The 24,203-nt window shown below is 41.7% G+C and overlaps 1 protein-coding gene across 2 annotated transcripts in view; it reads left to right on the plus strand.

The window, feature by feature from the left end:
- The first annotated feature begins 10,816 nt into the window (after positions 1-10,816).
- The window catches only part of RIC1 (RIC1 partner of RAB6A GEF complex), an 80,113-nt gene continuing 66,726 nt past the window's right edge, over positions 10,817-24,203 (plus strand). For both annotated transcript variants that reach the window (XM_048850924.2, XM_048850925.2), the window contains exons 1-2: positions 10,817-11,488; positions 18,490-18,597. In XM_048850924.2, coding sequence (XP_048706881.1) covers positions 11,348-11,488; positions 18,490-18,597 — 249 coding nt within the window. In that variant the 5' untranslated portion in view covers positions 10,817-11,347. The remainder of the gene's footprint in view (positions 11,489-18,489; positions 18,598-24,203) is intronic.

Here is a 24,203-nt window from a genome sequence, read left to right on the forward strand (position 1 = left end):
CATCAGTTGGCCTGTTAGTTTTATAATTGGAGTAAACAAGTCCTAAAGTAAAATCTGTGCTCTGTAGTCTATTGATACATAACACATTTCTTAGCAAAAATACAAGAAGTGTGTGTGTATATGTGTATATATATATTTTTTTCTGTTTTTCTATATCTTTATCCAGAGTCCTTCCCAATAAACAGATTTCTCGGTTTGGTACAAGCAAGATTTGAAATGTTTTTTTCTCTTATTAAAATCATATTCCAGACAGCAAACTGCCCTGATTATGTGCAGGACAATATTTGTTTAACTCTGTCAAGGAACTGTCAGAAACTTGGCATGGTTTAGTGATTAACACAAATTGTGACTATTGGAGTGTAGCGGGTATCTCAAAACAGAAGTTCAGATAGCTCTTCTCTTTAGTATCACAGTATCAGCGAGTTCTATTTTTATTTTCTGTCTCCAGAAAATCAAGTTCTATGGCTCCACCCAGTGTTTACATTTGAACTTCAAACCTCTTTCCAAAAGGACAGACTAATGTTGTATCTGCTGTCTTTTGACTGGACTTTGCACAACCTAGACCACTTGCCTAGTCCTCTGCTTATTGTGTATATGTGTGTCTACACACACAATGATAACTGATTACATAAATTACAATGATAACTTCCTCCCTGATTAGAAAATAGTGATTATGCTGATACACGTGACAATATAACTGTTATATGTATATAATACTACATACATTTACAGCACTCTGTAAAAAGTTTCACCTGATCCTGTATCTTTTATTTGCTCAAAACTTCAATTGAAATAAACAGGTGTTTTGAGGAATGTAAGGTCAGGCTCATTAACTAATTTATCTGTGTTGCACCCCTGTGAAGCAGATAGTTAAGTGTTTGCCAAAGGCCACACAAGTCATTTTACGATCTAGAATCAGAACTAGGGAGTTTTTGGCCCCTAACCTTGTGCTATTGCCTCTCAGCCTCATTATCAAACACATTTTGCTTCATCAGTGAGTACACTAGAAGAAGAGTAACCCACAGATGAACATGGCAAATAAAAAGCTTTGCTTTTTACTGAAGAACATCTGTACAGATAACTTGTCATCTTCTGATGTCATCTTCAGGGACAAGTAACATTTTAATCAATGGTGGCCGGGGGATGAGAATGAATTTTTATAACTGGCCGCATAGGAAATGACTTCTGCATTCCAGCAATTGTTCCAGCAATTGGGAAATACCTAAAGCCTTAAATAGATCATTTACAAATAGACAAAGGCAGCCTGGGTGCTTTATTCTACTTTTTCGTGGATTTAGTGCTGAGGAAAAATGCTGGCTTGACACTGCCTTAGAAAATTACTGTCTTCAGTTATCTACAGAACAACAATGTAAACCTGCATACCTGTCCCATCAGTATACTTCAAACCCTCTCCTATATGTGCATGCTAGGACAGTTCATTCACTGTCCTCACTGATTCCTGGATCTCTTGGCTAAGGCTACCACAAAGTATCCATAATGATAGTAAAAAGAAAAGGAGTACTTGTGGCACCTTAGAGACTAACCAATTTATTTGAGCATGAGCTTTCGTGAGCTACAGCTCACTTCATCGGATGCATACCGTGGAAACTGCAGCAGACTTTATATATACACAGAGAATATGAAACAATACCTCCTCCCACCCCACTGTCCTGCTGGTAATAGCTTATCTAAAGTGCTGGAAATGGCCCACCTGATGATCACTTTAGATAAGCTATTACCAGCAGGACAGTGGGGTGGGAGGAGGTATTGTTTCATATTCTCTGTGTATATATAAAGTCTGCTGCAGTTTCCACGGTATGCATCCGATGAAGTGAGCTGTAGCTCACGAAAGCTCATGCTCAAATAAATTGGTTAGTCTCTAAGGTGCCACAAGTACTCCTTTTCTTTTTGAGAATACAGACTAACACGGCTGTTACTCTGAAACCTGTCATAATGATAGTGAGTTCTTTTAGTGATGTGGCCACCTACCCCCAAGGAACTGAAGTGAGACTCCCCGCCCCAATTTCACAGACACCTGCTCACCCATCAAGTCAGTAGTGATTTTTTGCTCATGGACTGAAGATGTGGGGTAAAATTCTGGCCCCTTGTAAACAATGGGAGTTTTGCCAGTGACTCCAATAGGGTCTGGATTTCACCCCTGGAGGTGGAAGTCTCCTATTCCGTATCTCATTCAATCCATTGATGCCTCCCATGTTAGCAGTTACATAACAGTATTTTATCTATATAGCTGAGCTACAAGCTATCTTGAGTCACATCACCTTTTTAAATCTTACCTCACAGCGTAGGCTATTTTCTTTACCTTATTAAGTTTGTCCCTTTATGCTTTGCATGCGAACGGTGTCATAAAAACTGTACTTTATTTTCTTGAAGCTCTTTCTCTCGCTGTGTAAAAAGTTCTTCTCTAGCCATTCAAGACTCCAACTTGTATCATATAAGTAGCTAGAAACTGTTTGAACTATGTATGATTTTATATTTTTTTTAATTTGCTTGTATGGCTCTTTGTAATAAAGTGGATTTGTACTGCTATTACATTCTTTGTTTTGTCCCAAGGCAGCATTGGAAAGAAGTGAGGTTTTCCTGACAAAACATTTTGAAAGAAATAACTCAAAAAAACCCCAGTATAAATATGTAATCAAAGAATTAATGAATGTGTTAACACAGCTGCCTGTGCTGATCAGTATATGGGCCAGCAGAGCGCGATGTGAACAGTACAGCTGTGCTAATGGACTAAGCATATCAATCTTCCCTATGTATTACTGAATGGGAATGTGAGTTAGCCAATCTGCTGTTAATAGGCACTTCACGCTTTCCAGATGGGATAAGACATAGAAATACTGTCTTACGGGGGGGGGGGGGGGGGGAAGGGGATTTTTGTGTCAATTTTTGGTAAATTTTTTTTTGAGTAATTATGTAATGTTTTAAGGCCCTAAACCAGCACTCATGGTTTGTAAAATCCTGTTCGTAGGTTTAAAATAAATTGGTTTGGTTTTATTTTTTAAATAAAAGGAAACCAATTCCACTAAAATTCCATTTGAATCTGTCATTCAGAGTTGCAACAGTGACAGACCTACAAAGGGGAAACCAAGGATTCCCTGGCCTGGAATGGAACAACAGTTGTTGCTAATCACAATTGTTACTATTGGTTTCAGAGTAGCAGCTGTGTTAGCCTGTATCCGCAAAAAGAACAGGAGTACTTGTGGCACCTTAAAGACTAACAAATTTATTAGAGCATAACCTGCCCAAATCCTGCAAGGTGAAGTGGCAAAGGGAGGAAACACGTGGACTATTACACCCCCAAGTGGTGGAAATGAAGCAGATGAGAACTTTAAGGATTCACCTGTGGAAAACTGTACTACTAATCCCCCCCCCATGGGAATTTGGCAATTTCAGTATGTGGTATACTGATTGGAAGGGGGAGGGGTCCTAACCCAGTGGAGAATATCAAATTTATCAGGAAATATTGCATGGTATTCCTTAGGATATGTCATGATCAATGACAGTGGGAAAAACAGTCATCCAGACATGTTTATAACAAAGGGCCCAAAAATATAACTCTCTGGCCTCCTGGGGTGTTTGGGTTATGGGGTACCACAACTGGGTGTGGTGTTACCCATGTGTAATCATAATGGTACCTCCATAGAGGACAATCCTTAGGCTTGTAGCTATGTACGTACCAGACTGGGCATGAAATCTCCCCTAGGATGCTGGGAATATGACAATTTAACCGCTTTGCAAAATGTAACCCTACAGGTAATATGGATGCCAAGCTGGAAGGATCCTGATATGAGCTGGCCGCAGCCTGGAGCTGGAAATACTTTCTTATGGGCGAACGTGTGGGAGCAGGTGCAACCAGAGCTTGTTAGTGTGTCCTTTCAGTCCATTACATGAATGGGTGGTACACCCCAGAGAATGGGGGATGGACTGGGTACACCCCAACTGCAGCACATACACAGGAGGGTTGAAGCAACAATTTAATTGGTGAGTGAGGGAATACACATGAAATTGTCGCTGCAAAACAAATCTGTGGGCAGTAGGAACCATATAGAATCTGTGAGGGGAAAAGTGTGTATGGGAATGCAAAATGCTCACTAGGAGGGCTAGCACCTGGGTGATAATTGCAGAGGTACCTTGAAATGAGACGTCAACTAAAGTGGTCCCCATGACCCCTATCGGAATAATAAAAAAAGAAAGAAGCTCACTGGGAACCACTGGAGAAATAAACAGGAAAAGTAAAATAAACTATAATTCAGTTAAATATTTTTTTGGACAATTAATTACTTAAATATGCGCCTCCCTGATGGCTATAAAGGAGCAGACTCAATGGCCTGTGCCAGGGGTGGACAATTAGGTGCAATGTATATGGGGTATAAAGTGTTCTGCTGGGAGTGTGTACAATTCTGTAATATAACACTTGGGAGTACAAGTGTACCAGTATCTGACACAATTACACACATCTACATGCTGCCGTTGGCACTTTGGTGCATAAATGGATCTGTGGAACTCATTGCTGTGGACAATCAAACCAGTGCATTACCCGATTCCATACCAAATGGTCGAGCTGGTTTGGACAATACCCCGTTTCTCTGTAAATATTCAATGAACTCATGATATGGACAAGAGCACATGAACACTTTAAGGGCAGCTTGCTACAACTGCCAACAACTGCACACATTTAAAATATACACTCCAGAATGGTGTTACAGGATTTCACAGAAGAAGAAGAAGCAGTGTTTCTGGTGGTGGCTGGGATATTGGACTCAAGCCTTGGAAGCCCAGGCCCTTCGAGGAATGAATGTGTTCCAACTGGCTACTGAACTGCCTGCTGATTGTACTTGGACTGATGTAGCCTGTGCCCTTAAACAGGCCTAATGGACACTCATTTGCTTCTTGGTCATATTACTCATGTTGTAGGGATGTTATTCCTATTAATTGTATTATTAATTATATTCATGGGGTGTTTGAATGTGCTGCCTTAGCCTTTCCCCAAAGGCCATGTTTGTAAATTCAGCGGCTTACCCCTTTTTATGACCCGTCTTCTCTCTCTCCTGGTAGCATGATCAGTGGATCAAGGTATTGGGCTAACTGGAGCCAGGGCTTCCAGCCTGAATGCCCTGCCATTCAGTGAATGAGAAGGAAGGGCACCTGGATCCTTCTTTGAAGAGAGTGGGGGAGTGTTGGGAGATGTTAGAGTTAAGTAAAGACCTGGGAAGTTGCTGGTGTGCTGACATGGCATTAGGGAATGAGGCACAGGCAAGCAATGTTTCTTTGTTTGATAAATAAGTAGCCATCTTTTTCCCTTCCCTGTTGCTTGTTGAGAATTGATAAGCGTTGCAGCTGCGTGAAAAATTTAGTTGTCTAAAGAATACCCTTTGTGTAAAAGAAGTGTTATCTCCTCCCTTTTTTCCCAGCTACATAACAGAGCCCTGGGTCAGGGCCCCTTCCTCCTCCCCTGAGAACTGCTCATGGCCTCTCCCTCCCTCCACTGAGAACTGCTGATTGAGGGACAAATTACTGTAAAGAAATGTATTTTCAAGGTAAAGATGTGTGTATAATATGCATAATGTTGTAATCAGTCAAGAGGGGTGGGTATGATCATAGTATGGGAGTTTTTATTAATAAGGGTTTTTGGGGTATTGTAGCGGATGTAGGCCTTTACATACTAACTCAGATAAAAAAGAGTGTGCTGTAACTAATTCAGTGCTTACTCGACAAGTGGGTCGAGGGAAACAAGTATCGCAATAAAGAAGCCTATACTCAAATCTGCCTCTGGGTCAACCTGCTCCTTCTTCTAACAAAATCTAATTTATTTTCCTCCTCTGAAAAACAAGGTGAATACCTACCTACCTACCTCAGACACAGGGTATTAGTCTAAAATTCACTAATTTTGAGTAGGTGTACTATCTATTGCATGATAAGGGGGAAGGGAGGTACCTCAAGCAGTAGCCGCCCGACTACTTTAGGGTTGTACCTATAAAGAGAAGGAAGTCATGGCCAGGTAGTTGTAAGGAAAGATCTTTGTACGGGAGGGATTGAACTTCCACATTTTGAGGGCAAGGAATCTGGCAGGAAGACATTCTCAGGTTTACACTGCTAGAACCTAGTTACTCTTGGGGGAAATCTGCGCAAAAAAATTTTAAATTCTGCGCACCATATTTTAAAATTTTGCAAAATTCTGTATATTTTATTTGTCAAAATAACACAATATAATCACACCAGTTTAAATTATTTTTGGTCATTTATTTCAGAATACCTGCTAGCAAGTATGTCTGTAACAATACAGACAACAACAAAGATTCAGGAAATGTTTTTTGACAAATAGATTCCTTACTAGGTATATTAATACAGCACTCTGAGGAGTAATTAATTAAAAGTACAATACAGAACCATATTTTCCACACCTCTCAGAAGCAGTGTAAAGGCTTGGGGGAGTCGGGAGTAATGGAGGAACTGACGAAGAGGGAAGTAAATTGCTGGGAAGGAGCCTGGATATGAACTTGGAGGGTTTTTGGATATGGGTGGGAAAAATATGGAACAGGTTTTTTGGGGGGGAGGGGAGGGATTGTTAGGGAGCTTCCCCCATGCAGACCCTGGCTGACCCCTCGCTTCTCCCATTCAGTCAGGCACATCTGCCCCGTCCCCATGTATTCCTCCACCCTCACTCAGACACCCACTCCCCCCCATCCCCATGTGTCCCTGCACTCCCCCGTCCCTATGTGGCTCTGTGCCCCCACCCAGCCACCCTCTGTCCCTGCACCTCTCTCCCACCTGTGGCCCTGTGCCTCCACTCCCATTCAGCTCTGCCCTAGTCTGTCCTCCCCCACTAGCCCTTATGAGCCTGTCTGTCCTCCCCACTAGCCCTTATGAGCCCCTGTCTGACCCCCCCCCCAGCACCCCATATTGTCTGTCTTCCAACCTGGCCTGACAGGCACTGCAAAGGTGGCAGGCTCTTTCTCTTCCCTTGCTGGCCCGGAGCTGCTGCTTTGTTTTATTGCCACAGCGCCCTTTGGTGGGCAAAAGGAGGAACTGAAGCAACATTTCAGCAGAAACTTTTTTCTGTGCAAAAAATTAAAAATATGCATGGCTCATTAATTATGCACACACACACACAGTAATACAGAATTCCTCCAGGAGTACCTAGTGTAGGAAATAGCTGTCTCCTCCTTGATATTTTGTTTCTATAATATAGGTGGTTTCAAACTTTATCATAGTTTCAACTATGTTCTAACACAGAGATTCTTAAAAAAACTTTAAAAACTCCTTTGTGTTCAACAGATCCCCTCCCCTCCCAGTCCATCACAATGTCCCTGTGGGTAACTATAGAAATTTCTTACAAGGAAAGGTAATATTAGGAAAGTATTTTATATGTATTTTACTTGTCATTTATTGCAATTTAACATGTGGAAATACAGAGGAAAAATCAGTATGATAAGACCAGCTAATGCTTTGTGGACCAACAGGCATCTGCTGGTCAGTTTAAAAATGTTTGCTGTAAACAAAATGCAATTTTACTATCAAATGCAATTTTACTATCAGCTACTTACTGCTCTTAGTTTACCAGCATTGCACCACGTGTTGGTAAAGTGCCTTGAGATCCTTGTATAATACGTCAAAGTATTGTCTTATGAAGACCCAAATATCCAGCTCTGCTTTCTTAGATGTGGTGATGCACCACATGCTTAGAAGGGCTCTGTTGTGCTATAGTTAATGTACTATAGGGTATGTTTTGTGTTGCTGTAGGCTAATAAGATTCTTGTGGCAGACAGGCAGCAGAGGGAAAATAGTTTAGGAAACTTGTCTGATGTGTCTGGGTGCCATGTTGGCTGTATCTTGCTAGCATGGGTATTGCCCTGATAGCTTAAGGGAATTATTACTCCGCTTCTCTATAGTCTTGATCTTTTCACTTTTTTTTTTCAATGTCAGAAAAACAAACAATAATTCACTCAGATGAAATTTTCCATATAAATAAAGTTTAGCATGAACAAGGGAACATGATTTGTTAATTTTGAAATAGTCAAATTTAAACTAAGCCTGTATTTATTGCAACTGGAGGACCTATTGGGAAGACTTATTGTAATTAACATAATACTTGTAGCTTCCCTCCGAAAATAATCCTTTCCCCTGTGAGATGCGAATACTTGTGCTTCCCATATCAATAATTGAGAAATTTGTGAAAAGTGTGTAAGGATTTTCACTGTACACCATCACTTCAGTTGTGCTACTCCCTGATTTCTTTCATCCATTCTCTGCTTTCTTCCCTTTTTAACTTCCTTGTTTAGTGCTGCTTTATCTGGCAGGGTTTTGCTCAGCACCCATCACACTGTGCATTGCCTAGCTAAATCAGATTTCCCTGGGGAGGGCTCCATAAAGTCTTTTGCTCTCTGCCCAACCCTGGTCATAGAAAGCACTGGGATAGCTTAGATGCTCCAAGAAAAGGGGCTTATATTACAGAACTGGCCCTGGGCTGAAATGCAGGATCAGGACGCTACAGTAGTGTTGTGCATTCAGGTTGGATGCATTCCTGGAGAGTTCATCACATGACATAACCTTTAATTAAAGATTAATTTTTAATTTCTGGAGACTCCAGGACAATCCTGGATGGTTGGCAATGCTTTCTTGGACTAGGGGTTATGGATTCTATTGCTAGGGCACTTGGACCTAGGGTTAGGGTTCCTATGGGTAAGGCTTCACACCCTAGGGTTAGGATTACCATGAATAGGGCTCCCACCCCTTAGGTTAGGGTTCCTATGGGTTTGGCACGGTCAGCTAGGGTTATGGTTCATATAGGTAGAGCACCCTGCCCTAGGGTTACAGATCCTATGAGTAGGAAACTTGGAGCTAGGCTTAGGATTCTTTTGCGTAGGGCACTTGGAGCTAGGATTAGGGTTCCTATGGGTAAGGCTCCCCACCCTAGGGTAAAGGTTTCTGTGGCAAAGGCACTTGGAGCTAGGTTTAGGGTTTGTATGGCTAGGGCACTTGGAGCCTTGGGTAGGGCTCCCCACCCTAGGATTAGGATTCATCTAAGTAGGGCATGGGAAGTTAGGGTTAGGGTTGCTATGGGTAGGGCACTTTGTGGTAGGGTTAGGATTCCCATGGGTAGGGCTTTCCGCTATAAGGTCAGAGTTACTATGTGTAAGGTGCTTGGTGCTAGGAATTGGGTTCCTACGTTTAGCGCAGTTGGAGTTAGGTTTAGGGTTCCTATGGGTAGGGCACTTAGAACTAGGGTTAGGGTTTGTATGGCTAGGGCACTTGGAGCTAGGGTTAGGGTTCATATGGGTAAGGCTCCCTGCCCTAGGGTTAGGTTCGTGGGGGTAGGGCACACGGAGCTGGGGTTAGGGTTCCTGTGGGTAGCGCGCCACACCTTAGGGTTAGGGTTCCTGTGGAAAGGGTACATGGAGCTAGGGTTAGGGTTCCTGTGGGTAGGGCTCCCTGACCTAGGGTTATGGTTCCTGTGGGTAGGGCTTCCTGTCCTAGGGACAGGGTTCCTATGGGAAGGGCGCGTGGAGCTAGGGTTAGGGTTCCCCTGGTAGGGCTCCCTACCCTAGTGTTAGGGTTCCTGTGGGTAGGGCTCCACACCTTAGGGTTAGGGTTCCTATGGGAAGGGCGCGTGGAGCTAGGGTTAGGGTTCCTGTGGATAGGGCTCCCCGTTTAGGGTTATGGTTCCTCTGAGAAGGGCGCATGGAGCCAGGATTAGGGTTCGGGTTCCTATAAGAAGGGCACTTGGAGCTAGGGTTAAGGTTCCTACGGGTAGGGCTCCCCACCTAGGGTTATGGTTCTTCTGGGAAGGGCGCATGGAGCTAGGGTTAGGGTTCCTGTAGGTACAGCTCACCGCCCTAAGGTTAGGGTTTGTATTGGTAGTGCACTTGGAGCTAGGGTGAGGGTTCCTCTGAGTAGAGCTCCCCACCGTCGGTTTAGGTTTCCTATGAGTAAGGCACTGGGAGCTGGGGTTCATGTTCCTAGGTCTAGGGTAGTTGGAACTAGGGTAAGGGTTCCTATGGGTAGGGCTTCCTGCCTTAGGGTTAGGGTTCCTATCAGTACGGCTCCCTGCTCTAGCGTTAGGGTTCTTTTGGGTAGCAGACCTGGAGCCAAGGTTAGGGTTCATGTGGGTAGGGCACATGGAGTTAGGTTTATGGTTCCTATGGGTAGGTTTCTTGCCCTACGGTTAGGGATCATATGGGTAGCATGACTGGCACTAGGGTTAGGGTTTCTGTTGGTAGGGTACTTGCAGCTAGCATTAGGGTTCCTATGGGTAATGCACTTGGACCTAAGGTTAGGATATCTATAGGGGTACTTGGACATAAGATTATGGTTTCAAAGAGTAGGGCAGTCGAACTGATTTAGGGTTGGTATGCATAGGGCTCTCTCACCTTACAGTTACGATGGTTTGGGCACTTGGTGCTAGGGGCCCCCAGGTGCACCCCCCCCCAGGAACCTTAAGCCGCGTGCAGGAGACGTTCCTATGGGAAGCCTACGTGTCGCTCCAAGGTCCACCGTCAGTGGCATCTGCTATGGGGACAGGGTCAGGCTAGTCCCAGAGCGGCTACGGTTAACGGCAGGGACGGCGCGAGCGCACGAACTCGCCCCTGAGTAACCCCAGGGGGTGGTTTCCCGAGCTCCGGGGCAGGGCGGGGGACGGATCTACAGCACCCTCCTTTCTCGTGCGCCTGCGCGCTCCCCCCCTCCCCCCCGGATCGCCGACGCTAGGAGATTGAGGGCGTTACGGCTGCCGCGCAGCGTCACTTCCGGAGTGTTCTGCAGTCCGGCCAATCCGCGAGCTCGTCCCCCCCCCCGGCCTGGCAGTGGGTGGAGCTGCCGACGCGCCGTGGCTCCGGTCCCGAGGCCGTGGCGCCGGAGAGAGCCATGGAGGCGGCCGCAGGGGCGAGTGGCGCGCGCGGAGGTCGGAGGTCGGAGCAGGCGCCGCCGCCGCCGCAGCAGACCCCGCTATCCCGCCGCTCGGAGCAGTAACCACCGCCGTGTCCTGGCGACGCTGGCCCGGACCGAGCTCCCGGACCCGACCCCTGCCCGCCGCCAGCTTCCGGGACCCTCCTGAGCCCCGCCGGCCTGGCCCGAGCCCCTTCCTCCCTAGTGCCCCCTTGAGCTGCCCGGGGCGGCGGCCGGAGGCGCTCCGGAGTCCCCGGCTCCCCGATCCCGGCGGCTGGCGCCGTTAGTATGCCCGCCTTCCCCGCTGCCCCCCGGGTGCCTTCCCCACGCGGCTCGCGAGACGGGACCGGGCCGGGAGTCTGAGCGGCGTCGCCCGGGCTGGTGCCGGCCCGGCCCAGTGCGTACTGAGCCCCCTCGTCGCCCCGCGGAAAGAGGGGAGTCTCCGGCCATGTATTTCCTGAGCGGCTGGCCCAAGAGGCTGCGGTGCCCTCTGGAGACCCTGGAGCAGCCGCTGCACATCCAGACCGACCCCCAGAGGGCTTTCTTCGCAGTGCTGGCCCCGTCCCAGCTCAGCATCTGGTATAGCAGGGTGAGTATCGCCCTGCCAGCCCAGCCCCCGCTCCGTGTGCAGCCTCACCTGCAGGGAGCATGTGTTCCTCCCCTTCCTGCCCACTCAGCGCTGTGGAGCTGCAGGACGAGCTCCTGTGCATGTACTTCTGTGTTTGCAAAGCAGTCTTGTAAGTCAGACCAGTTGCACAATGCTTCCCTAGTTATTTGTAACGAGTCGCTACCATGCAACTTTTTGAAACCAGGCCCATTGGTTTAACAGCTTCAGTTACTTAAAGGCGAAAAATCCCCCATTAAGCTTCTTGTTCTTCACGTGTCTTGGGCAAGAAATATTGGGAAGTCTACTTTCTTTGCTCACCAGTACAGTGTTGCAATGTTGAGTTGTGGATACCCTGTATGGGAATGTTTCCAAGCAGTTGTTTACTGAAACTTCCAACGATGCCTCTTAGCACTTTGTAATGGCTGTTCATAATTCCCTCCCAAAAGTAGCAGGTTAGGCCGAACCTACTTCAAGTCTCTTTCTTGAGCTTCTTTGAACTCAGAATTGGAAATCTGAGGGAATCATGCAATGCACATCAAATGAAAATAAATTAGGTCCCAATCATACAGTGGACTGAATGCTGTTGTCCACTTGCAATCACTTCTGTGATGGGGGATTTTATGCAGACTTTTATTCAAGAGTAACAAGCCTCATAAAGAGTCTCGTTCGTTATCAGAATTAACATGGCCGTTCTTAGTTGGTGAAGCCTCATAAAAATTAACTTTTGAAATGTTTGCTACTTAACACCTTATATTGAAACTGAAAACTAAAATCATGCAGTTCTGTTGTTTACTTTCTGTACTTCACTCAGTTTGGGCAATGAAAATTGTATAATCAGTGTCACATAAGATTTATCTATGCAGAATGAATGGGGAAGTTAGTGTGAAATAATTGGTTCTGAATTTAAATTGTAACAGCTGTTCTGCACTAGTTCCCCTTGTGGAAGCTTATTCTGCATGGAGAGTGCCTTTTTTCAGTTTAGGTTCATCCATTTCCAAAGTAGATTAAACTAAAAAAAGCACTTTTAGTGCAGATTAGGAGTGTCCACATAGGAAGCTAGTGTGGAATAGTTATTCCAGGCTCTTCCCCCTACAGACAAGCCCTTACTGTTAACTTCACCATCTGGTTGTCATTTCTCTGACACACAACTGCAGTGTTGGGATTGGAAACACTGCAGGGGAATGCTATTCTTTAAAAGCCGAATTTAAGCAATTATACTAGACTGGCATTCTAAGGAGCCTTAGTTTTAAAAAGTAGTAAAGTCCTTAATATCTTCATCAAATGATGCCAGTGAAATTTCATCAGGTCATACTGGTACTGGGTGATCTGCATTGTCTGTGCATTAGCTTCTGGGTGGAGTGCAAGTGTTGGTTTTTAACCTATAAAGCCTTACATAGCTGTACTTGGGGCTGCATCTCTGCTACTGGGTTACTGAGTCTAAAGTCTCACTTTCCCAGTTTAATGGGAAAAGGATGCTTGTAGGGTGCTTTATTTGAAATGTCCATATCTTTAGAATGTTTCTCTCTGGCCCATCAAAGCCCAGTTTTGTTAACATTATGGATGTGGTATAACTGTAATCACTTTATCCCATGCACATTTGGGAAGAGGTGGGCTGAAGGTAGTGAAGCTATTGTTGGTAGTTTTGTTGGCAGGTATTACTATGAGCAGTCGCAAATACATATTTTTAATTGGTAATTCTAAATTTGTTTTGAAATATTAACTGTAGTTATAATCTCATTACAGAGAACTTGTGGATTTCACAAGATAATGAAAGCTGAGCAACTGAGGGAAAGATACTTTGACTGTTTAAAACTTTTGTTAACACCTGTTTAATGCCAAATAAAACGTTTTGGAGAAAGAGTCACTTTCTTAAAGTTACTTGTGGCACCTTAGAGACTAACACATTTATTTGAGTCTCTAAGGTGCCACAAGTACTCGTTTTCTTTTTGTGGATACAGACTAACACGGCTGTTACTGTGAAACCTTTCTTAGGGTTGTTCAATTGCTGTCTTTTAAGTTAAAGGGTAAGAGAACTCTCCTGAGATATTAACAAGACTTTTAACAAAACCATGGTTAGACAAGGCTTCTTACTAAAGTAAAACAAAATAGAAACATTTTTGGAAAGAAGCTCTTGGGTTTCCTGTTTTCTGCATAAAAATAAAGTATACCTCCGTTCTCCCTCTTTGTAGGTGAGATCATTTAAATCAAAATCATACTTTGAGTTCCCTTTTTTCCTCTTTGAAGATTTAAATCAAAACTACATATTGGGTTCCTGTGGAGGAAATTAGACTTTGTTTTCTCTAAAATGTTTTTCCTTGTCAATAGTAGCTTGTTCAAAACAGTGTCAAGTATCAGTAATATCTAACTTTCTGGAGCAGAATATCCTGAAGTTGCATGTGGTAATCAGAAAGGTGATGAATCTGGCTAAGTTCTATGCTGCATTATGTTTATTTCCAGCACATTAACATTTTAAATTCGGAGTTCAGCTTTGTAAACATACACTCAGTCATGTGTCACTTTCAGGCAAAGTGATACTGTTTGCTAGTGTGTGCTTATAAAGCTCATATTAAGGAAGACATACTTGCTGACAGATATTTTGAAATAAATTACCAAAATAATTGAAACTGGCCTGATTAAATAGTGTTGTTTCTTTAAAATTCTGCAAAATTTATTTGTTAAATGTTGTGTGCAGAATTTTTATTTTTTTGGAGCAGAATCTCCCCAGGAATAGTTTATTGCAGGAGTTCTCAAACCTCATTGCGCTGAGACCCCCTTCTGAGAACAAAAATTACTACATGACCCCAGGATGGGGGACCGAAGCCTGTGTGAGGGGTATGCAATTTGCTTGCCAACCTTTGAGAAAGTTTTGGATTTTTGCTCGTGATTTGTGGATGTTCAACTTTTATTGCATAATCTAATCATGGTCTGAAATATTATGCACTAGTTTAGATCACTTTATAAAAAGCTTTCTGTTATCAGCAGCAGAGTCTCAATGGTAGAATCACAGCTTGCATAGAAAGTGTGAGCTGTTTTTCTGTACTACAAAATTAAGAGTAAGGTGAATCAACACATCTGATTCTGAGAGAACTGCAACCCGTATGTCTCATTGCAGTTGCACATGACTAGATTTGTTTTTGTGGGCATTCATCACTATGCCTACAAAAGTGTGAAGGGAAAAAATATCTTGTAGTATTTTTGCTATAGTATTGTCACTCCAAGTTATGCTGCATGCATAAAGTAGCCTTTGTGAAGTTGATGCAACTTCCTTTAGAATTTCCTGCATTTTAGAAAAAGAAAACATCATCAAGCCAGCTTCTGGAGACATGCTAGTCTGGAGCTTTAGTGTTGTCTTTTCACAAGCAGAAATGAAAGGTTTAAAGGTTTGTGTGTAAAATTTGTGCTGCTTGGTGTTGAAGGAGCAAGTTCTGTGAGTTACAGTAGGATTTTTAGGCTCTTTCTCTATAGGCTCTAGGACGTAGTTTTAAATAAGCACAAGTACAAATTGTAATAAAAGGGAAGGGGCATCTGACAAAAAGGACTATTGGGTTACTCTTATGGTAAACAAGCCAACTTTTCTGTTACTATGCATCGTTCTAGGCAAATGCTTTTTAGCAACAGTATGTTCCACAGTTTGTAGATAAGGCCCAGTTCTGCATTGGTAACCACACATGTACTTCTGTTGACATCAATGGGACTTTGCAAGGATACTCACACAGTTCCTAAAAGCTGTATTGGGGTCTTAGGTTGTAACAGATTGCTTTGGAGATCGAATGGACTGTTCCATTTGTTCCGAGAGCAGAATAGGGAAGCTAGCTGTTTGTCTTCTGTGGTATGTTCAGAGATGTTGTTTTTCTGAGCAACCTGTAAAACTAATTGGTGTAAATATTTATATATCAGGGTTTGTATTACATCCCAAAGTGTCCATTCAAGTTTCTGTTGTGGTAGCCTTGCCAGCTACTTCACCTTGCTTGGTTCAGATGTCAATAGAAAACAATCTAGTTTAGTTTCATCTTTGCAAGTCTATCCACTAGTGTGAACCCTTCCTATAACTTTCACCTCTTTTCATCATCAGTGGAGGCACGCTATTGATTTCAGCACATGAAACCAGGTTGTAACAGTAGCCATTGCACTGCTAAATTCTGTGTCTAGGTAGGCTAACTTGATCACCCATTAATTTGGAACTAAATATTCTAGTAAGGAAAACAGTATCTTCACTTCCAGAAACACCACAAATTTTGCCCAAATAAAATGTACGCTGCTGGCTATGAATCTTTTTAGACATGCCTTTGAATTGCAGCAATGCTATGGAGTAAAATTATTTTGTAAATCGGTATAGTCAAACTTTATTAATTTATGCATCCTGTGACTTACATGTATAGAATAGTTTATTTCAAGTTTTCATAGTGTTCTCATAAAGAAATGTACAATATTACAAAGACTTCATAGTATTAATAAATAGTGTAAAAGTAATCACATATGAACAAATAATTAAAGCTAAGCTAGAATATATTAATGAGATTTTTTTCCACTTGCTACTGAAATGCTCAAAATCAAGTAGCTGGTAATTGGTCTAGTCACTAGTGGAAATTACTGAGATTCTAATAAAGATACAGAAAACACAAAAAGCATGTTGGTAAGGTACAAATTAAGGAAATAAAGCCATTTTAAATTCATTTGATCTTGGCTTACAACTAACGTGACATTTCATAAGTTTGGTCAAAATGGTTGCTTTTAAGTAGACTAGTGTATGGGTAACTTGAATTCAGAAGCATTCCTGATCTCATGTGTTGAATCTTGATACCTTGTGTGTATGCATTATGATACTGTCTTTAATTACATGAGCACAGGGTGGATAAAAAGCAATGATCTTTTTAAAAAAATAAAAAATTGGATTTTCAAACTTTATATCGGATTCTTTTATAGGTTTTTTCTTCAAAAAGCAATCTAAAGAGAGTTTTAATTAAGATGCGTTATAGCTCAAAGATATCTCATCATGGAATAGGGATTATAAATTCTAATTCTATAGTATGAGACAATATATTCATGTAATGTTTAAGAAATGTTTTGTAAATGAGTTCCAATAGGGACCGAATTTTATGGGGTTCTAGGAGCTTCTGTATAGATTGTTCAGATTAATCTTCCCATCTACCCAGTGGGACTCAGTGCTCAGTCTAGAAGATACCATTAGAGATGCTTAGTTTTGCAGTTCTTAAACTGTGGATTTGTCTCCAGAGATAACATGCTTGATAATGGCAAAAAATGTTTTAAAATTAATAATACGTAGAGGTGAGAAATAGTTAAATAAAACAATTTAAATGTCTGTCTGGTGGTGATCTCCTCCTAGCATGGCAAGAAAATCCTCCAAATATTAATTAACATGTTGAATTGGAGAGAGTTCACTTCCCAGTGGCTTCATAAATATCTGCTTCATTTACCTTTGGTAAATGAAATAATCAAACAATCATTCATTTTCTGATATAGCTGTAAAACTAATCTGAAAAGTTTTCAAAATAAATCACTTTAAAAATGTATTGTGTGTACCTTCTAAAAATGAAACCTACATCTGTCTCTGAGTTGTGAAGAATATGTATTAAGGTTATAACAACCAACAAGAATACACTTTTATGTAGAAATCCATGATTAAATAGAGTCTTCCTGACTAGTGATTTAAATCCTGATTTAAATCAATTCCATCCTGCATGAGCACATACTATTTTTTCTTTAACATATAGTTATCTTGTTTTTAGCTTCCTAGGTATTTTTTAAATAAAACTGAATATACAAATTCCATCATGTGGCATCATATTGATGCCTACATGATTCTTCATGAAAGTTTGGACTTTTAGATCTACTGCACAGACCTCTGTCATTTGAGCTCATAAAGTAACTGATGGTGGTAGGTTGTCATCCTCTATATGGACCACCAGTAGAGGGCCGTTGGACACTTTGTCACTGGATTTCACAGGAGTCTTGGGTTGCATTTCAGACACTGGAGAGCTCTAGTGGGCACAGACTTTTTGTTTTCATTACCCCAAGTTTCACCACTTCTGCCCCATGCTGTCCAAACTGTCTCTGTCCTGTCTCTTCCCAGCCTTTGCCTCTTTATTCCAGTCCTGTTCTCCTCACCTAATCATTCCAGTCTATTTGCCCAGCAAGTTCTAGTCTCACCCTCTGGCTCTTAGTTACAGAAGAGACAGTCGTCTTGCTCTGTTTCAGTGCTTAGCCCCAGCTTGTCCTGCAGCAGGGAAAGTTCTGCTCAAACTTCGTGGAATCAAGCAGCAAAGTTTTAGCATGTCTACTGTGATGTGCAAACTTCAATTTTTGAAAGGTTGCTTTTTTTTAATAACTTGGCCAGATTTGTGTGGATTTTCACGCGGAAGGCAAGAAATACATCCTTGCTACAGAAGTTACCCCTTGCTAAATTCCAAGTTTCTGACCAAAGCATAGGAGCAAAACATTTTTCCTAAGCCTTATTCTCAGAAATTTTGGCTGAATTTTTCTCCATAAAATTTAGCCTGAGACAGACACCTGGTATAGAAAAAATTCAGCCCAAATGTGTTTTGGCAAAATTATAAGAACCAAAGATACTGTAGTCTTACAGTGAGCAGTGTCAGGCACTCTTAATAAGTGGTAATACCAGCCCCACCTATAATATTCATTGCCTGTGTATTATATAATAGCACTTGATCTGGAGTCTGAAGCTCATTTATATAGGAACTGGTCTAGTTTTAAAAGTTCTGAAGTAGGTTTAGTAAGTATATTGAACATCTGTTGCAATGTATGTAATCCCTTTCAAAAGCAGTATGCTATTCTTTATCAACTGTACAGTAATGATGTCCCTGAAATTCTGTTTCTTAGCATCAGAATAACTTGATTTTATTTTGTGGCACAATGTTACTGCAGTAAAAAAAAACAACAAAAAAGCCATATTCCTTTACCATTCGGACATGAAATGTAACTACAGTTTTTTACTCTTTCCTCAGCCCAGTGTATTAATTGTAAGCTACAAGGAACTATCAAAACCAGCTTCTCAGTTTGGACCCTATAAGCAAGCAGAATGGAGGCCTGACAGCACCATGATAGCTGTTTCAGTAAGTAGAGAATTGTTTTCTTTGAAATTGTGATGTTTGTGTGTGAGAGAGTGAGTGTATATATCAATCTTAACTAATGCCAAAAGGCCTTCTGTGCCATAGGTAACAAGTCCCATATAAAGACCAGCTATACAAACCGTAATCAGTATTGATCATTGGTATAGCACCCAGTTCTCTCATGCATGATATGCATAATAAAAACTTAAAGGAAAGCTAGTTTTGAATTTTGCACAGAGGAATATTGTGGATGTTCATTATTTGTATTACAGTAGTGCTTAGGGGCTCCAGTTAGGAATCAATGCCTCTTGGTCCTAGGCGTTTTACAGACATGAAGTACAAAGACAGTCCTTGTCCCAGAGTCTACAGACAAGACTTAATAAATGGTAAAACAAACAGGTGTGGAGAGGGAAAAGGAAGGATAAGTAACAGTGTTTAAAAAAAGAACATCTTGCTTGGTAAGTAGTAGCCATAGCTTTTCAGCTGTATAGACATCACAGTAGGAGTGAATCTTAGAGGGTAAAGTAATGGCTTTATGGATATTTTGAGGGAGGTTTTTCCTGTGCATAGGTAATGGCATGAGACTGAGCAATGGAGTGCTTTGAGAGAGAAGCTGAGCGGTAGGTAATAAACGCTGGGAACACTGGAGCAAGGGCAGCTTTCAACATTATGGCTTCATGCTGCATAGCTACTAAATCAGATTCGTTTGTGAAGAACTTTAAAGACAAGAAGCTTGTATCTTATGAATGGAAAAGGCCAGTAGAAAGAAGCTGGCAATGTGATCAAGCAAATTGCTAGGAAAACTATCTTAGCAGCAGCATATTGCGTGGATTTGAGAGGCAAGGTTGCAGCAACAAAGGCTAGACAGTAGATTTCAGTAGTCAAGATGTAAGATGAGTTTTGGTAGTGTGAAGAGGAGGAAGGCTGTATCTTAATTGTACAGGAAGAAACATCAAGTTTTGGATATGGCCTGGATGTATGGGTCTAGAGAGAGGGCCAAATTGAAGATGACATCTAGATTATGGGCCTGAGTGACTGGGAGGCTGAGGAAGACGGTGTGTGGGTGGGTGGGAATCATAGAACTGGAAGGGATCTCAAGAGGTCATCTAGTCCAGTCCCCTGCACTCAAGGCAGGACTAAATATTCTAGAGGAAGGTTTAAGAAGGATGGTTGTCATGAGTTCAGTTTTGGCCATGTTGAGTTTTATCACTTGACATCCATGAGATGTTAAAGACCAGCGAAGAAGTCAAATGGTTCAAATGGTATGTAGAGGTAGGTTTTTGGGTCATCAGCATAAAGTTGCCTGAAGTTGTACGTGTGTGAGGTTATCCAGTGATGATAAAGAGGGACACAAAAGAAGGAGCCCAGGTTTAGTCATGTAGGACCCCCACCAAAATTTGGAGATGAGGAGGATCCACTGAAGAGTGATTGGAGAGGGAAACGTTGAAGTCACAAAAGCCAAGGGAGGACAAGATTTCAAGAAGATAAATATTTGAGGTATGGAGTGGGATAGAAAGGAAACTGGAAGAGAACTGCAGAGTCACCAGTCCCATATGGAAAGAGATTCTGTCTTCCTCTCCAATTTTTGTATAAGGACAGTGAGTTCTGGTTTTGCTGTTCTCAGCAGTGGTGTTGCTTGTATGTCTCAGCTGCAGTGAGAGACCAGTACATTAATTTCAGATGGTTGGAAGGCTTTAAGTCCTGAAAGCTTAGCTGTTCATCAGGTATACTGCATCTGAACCACATACACAAATATGTTAGGTATAAATTCTTAAAATATAAATTGTCTTTAGCATTTTCATTAGTGGTTGACCTACCATATTAAAAATATAATTCTGTGTAAGATTTTTTTAGTAGAAACTCATCAAATATTGTACAAATCTGATTGTTTACTATGTAGTCATTTTTGCTTTCTTTAGTAAGTACTGTTTTTGTCTATGTATTATAGTAGCCTTACAAAACTGTCAAGAAAATCTACTCTCTGAAGGATAATATGGAAGGCTAATAATTATTTACTTATCAAAACCATTATTCTCCCAGATTGACTGGCCAAGTATAACTTTGCAATAATGCTATGTAGCATTCTTCTAGCTTCACTGCTAGAGAAAGAAGGATCTTTAGTTCATCCATATTCTAGCATTACACTTCTGGAAATCAGGTGAATGGCCAGGCATCATTTGACTAAATCAGTCTTTTGTGCTTCTTTCTCTGCTGGAGTCTTTCCTGGACTTAACTAAAGTATCTGATAAATTGCTATCATGGTGCTCAAACTCCTTAAAAACCACTATTTTAACCTGCTGAACTCTTGTGAGTAAAAATACAAAATGGTTCAATAAAATATACACAGTAAACATTTATCTCTTCATTTTTTCCCCCCTGTGTATATTATGACAGAGTTTGAGCCTAAGGGCTTTACTCTACTGGCCACCTCTATTCCAAGGCAGCACATTAGCTAGTGATCTTGCCGAAGTGTAACAGCAGAATTTGGTCCAATGACACTCCCAGGGAGAGTCTAAGCAATGTAACAGGGAAGAGTCTGTGTTCATCAAATGATGTACGTGCTCATTTTTGTACCTAAAAGGGATATCGGGTATTAAGATGAAGTACGTATGCATATGCTACAGGTCATGTATTAATACCTGAAGTGGTTTTTCTTACACAAACCATGGTCTTCCAAAATCATTTCAGTTTCAAACTGCCAAAAGTGTTGCTGCAATTAGGATTGAAAAAGCTAGCTTCATGAATGTTTAAATTAAGCTAAACTGCTTAAATATGCTGCATAATATTAACAAATATATTTTTGGGGTGTTGAAAAGTGTTAGGACACTTCTGATGTGAGATAGATATGCTGTATTGTGACTCAGAGTTGATTTTTTAGTAATCTTCTGGATAAGTTACAGTACTTTAGAATGTTTTTATAGGACAGTGCTTAATATATTGCTGATGCAAGGTGGTGGAAATTCTAAACTCCCATGTCTTCAAGACTGAGTTCATGCGAGTTTCAGTTTCATAAACTAAAATAACCTACATTCATAATGAAGGTCAAACTGTTGTTGAAACGTAGCTAATCATGAGGTTTCTAATATGTTTCATGTTATAAAGACAGGCAAATTTGCAAGGCACAAATGAACATACTGTAGTTTAAAAAAAAAAAGTGGGGTGATCAGCCTTTGGATAACTTGTGCCTGAAATTAAACTTCAGTCAGATAACTGGCAGTAGTGAATCTTAGAAGGGTTAGCAGATGTGTGAATTCAGGGTGCAGCTTCAGAGGCTTAATTACTTCCTGCTCAAAAGAAAAGTGATAGCACTAGCTCTCAATTAGACAGCCAGAGCTATATACATTCTTGAATTGGAAGATAAATTTGTTGCCCTAATAATATATAAAATTGCTTGTGTGGGGGGGGGGGGGGAAGAAAGCTGTGTACCCTTGTTTGAGTTTTACTGTTCCCCAGATGACCACAGGGATGTCAAATGCAGAAATAAATTGAAATTACAGTAGGTAGCAAAAGCTACTTCTCTAGGGACGTTATTGTTACTTACATCTATAATGGGCACAAAACTCTTCCACTGGCTGTTATTTTCCTCTTCCTTTTTTGACCCTGCCTCAGGCTGTGCTCTAGGCTGAATCAGGACTAGGAACGAATGTTTGTATGGTGTCTAGATTAACATTTATAATCATGTTAATTCTGTTCAATTGCCAGTCAATTATATTATTACAACAGGACCAAAAAGATTTAGTGTAGATCAGGGGTTCTCAAACTTCATTGCACTGCGACCCCTTTGGACAAAAATTACTACACGACCCCAGGAGGGGGACCGAAGCCTGAGCCCATCTGAGTCCCACTGCCCGGGGCAGGCGGGGACAAAGCCAGAGCCCGAGCCCTACTGCCCTGGACGAGGGGGCCAAAGCCCAAGGACTTCCACCCCAGACAAGTGGCCTGTAACCTGAGCCCCACCATCCCGGGATTAAGCCCTTGGGCTTCGACCCCAGGCAGTGGGGCTTGGGCTTTGGTCTCGGGCCCCAGCAAGTCTAATACCCACCCTGGTGACCCCATTAAAATGGGGTCACGACCCACTTTGGGGTCCTGACCCACAGTTTGAGAACAGCTGGTTTAGATTAAACCAGTGTCTCAAATGTATTTCCAGTCCCTCCCCTTTTCCTATATTTCTCCTCCTGCTGCCTGTCCTCCACAAGTCTTCTAATATGTTTTTCTGTTCAGGACTTAATTCCCAGCGTATGCAGTGGGATTCTGCTGTTAATAAAAAGCTGTAGGAACAGAGTTAATTAGTCATGCACTGTCAAAGGGAAATCATATGGATGAATCCTTTGCAATGCAGCGAATACACTCCTTGATTTATAAGCATATGTATCTCAGATCTCTCAAAGCAAGGAGGGTGACTGTCCGGGCAGTCTATTGACACAGAGTGACCAGGGCATTGGGGAGCTGTAGAATGTGACATTGAAATAATAGTTTTACACTGAAATGCAGTCCTACCTAGTGTAAAGTAATTGTGCAGTTGAATGATTATAGTGATCTTGAAACAAACTTGTAATAAAATGTTCAGTTCCTTTACTGTTCAAGTAGCTTCATTGATGGCATTTGATGTCCTGTTCAGAAGTAAACCTTCTAAGGATAGCCGCTTGTACTGAGGATGGAATTCAAGAAGGCCTTTTGTATGTTAATGTCAGTAGGAAGATACTTTACAGTATTGTTTTACTTTTCCTATCTGGGTAGGATTCTTATGAGTTTAAATATTTGAACAGGTGCTAAGCAATTGAAAGAACTTATACAGATGTTAGAAATAGGTTCATGTTAAGTTTCTGTACTATGTATTATGCATTTAAGTTAATTTTGTTGCACAGTGGGTGGAAATAAATGGAAACTTAACTCTCAAGGTCAGAGTGGCACTTTTTTTGTCATCTCGAAGGAAGAAAGATATTTGCCTTGAAGAATCCCATTTATTTTTTATATTCTTGTTTTTTTTAGTTTGAAGCTGAAACTCAAATTGAATATATTAAAAAGCACTAAGTTTTTGATGCAAAAACTCTATTCAAGCTGATGAAATAAGCGAATGAGCATGTTTCCCTTTTGGTTCCTTAGCTGAAAAACAGGAAACCAGCTCTGGAAAGAAATTTGAAACCTTTCATATTTCTTTGCTTCTTGCCTTCAGTCTTTTTTGCTTTGAGTGCATGCCCATCCAGTTTTAAAACGAGTGAGACATAGTTTAGTGTAAATGCATTTGCCCAATTGTCTAGATGAGATTGCTAAACATTTGGTAAGAAGCTACTGGCTGGCTGACTTGGGACCTTCTTGGTCATTTGCCTCTGCTGTATTTGTGCAGGCATTGGATGAATTCTTAGTCTTAACTGTACTTGTTAATGACTGAATAAATGTCTGCTAGATTAATAAAATATTTTAAAAGTTTGAAACTACTTCTGTTATTTTGAAAGGCAGATTTGTTTCAATTATGGTGCTATGGTATGCCTAAGCCCATTGCCACCTCTTTCCCATCTCGGAGGTGCTGAGGATACGCTACACTAGTGTTTACTGCAGCAGCTTGGCTTTACTGCACAATTTTTTGGGCACTTCAGGCCAAATTTTTAAAG

The sequence above is a fragment of the Caretta caretta genome, chromosome 5 (assembly GCF_965140235.1).
Source record: "Caretta caretta isolate rCarCar2 chromosome 5, rCarCar1.hap1, whole genome shotgun sequence".
In the NCBI taxonomy this organism is placed as follows: domain Eukaryota; kingdom Metazoa; phylum Chordata; order Testudines; family Cheloniidae; genus Caretta; species Caretta caretta.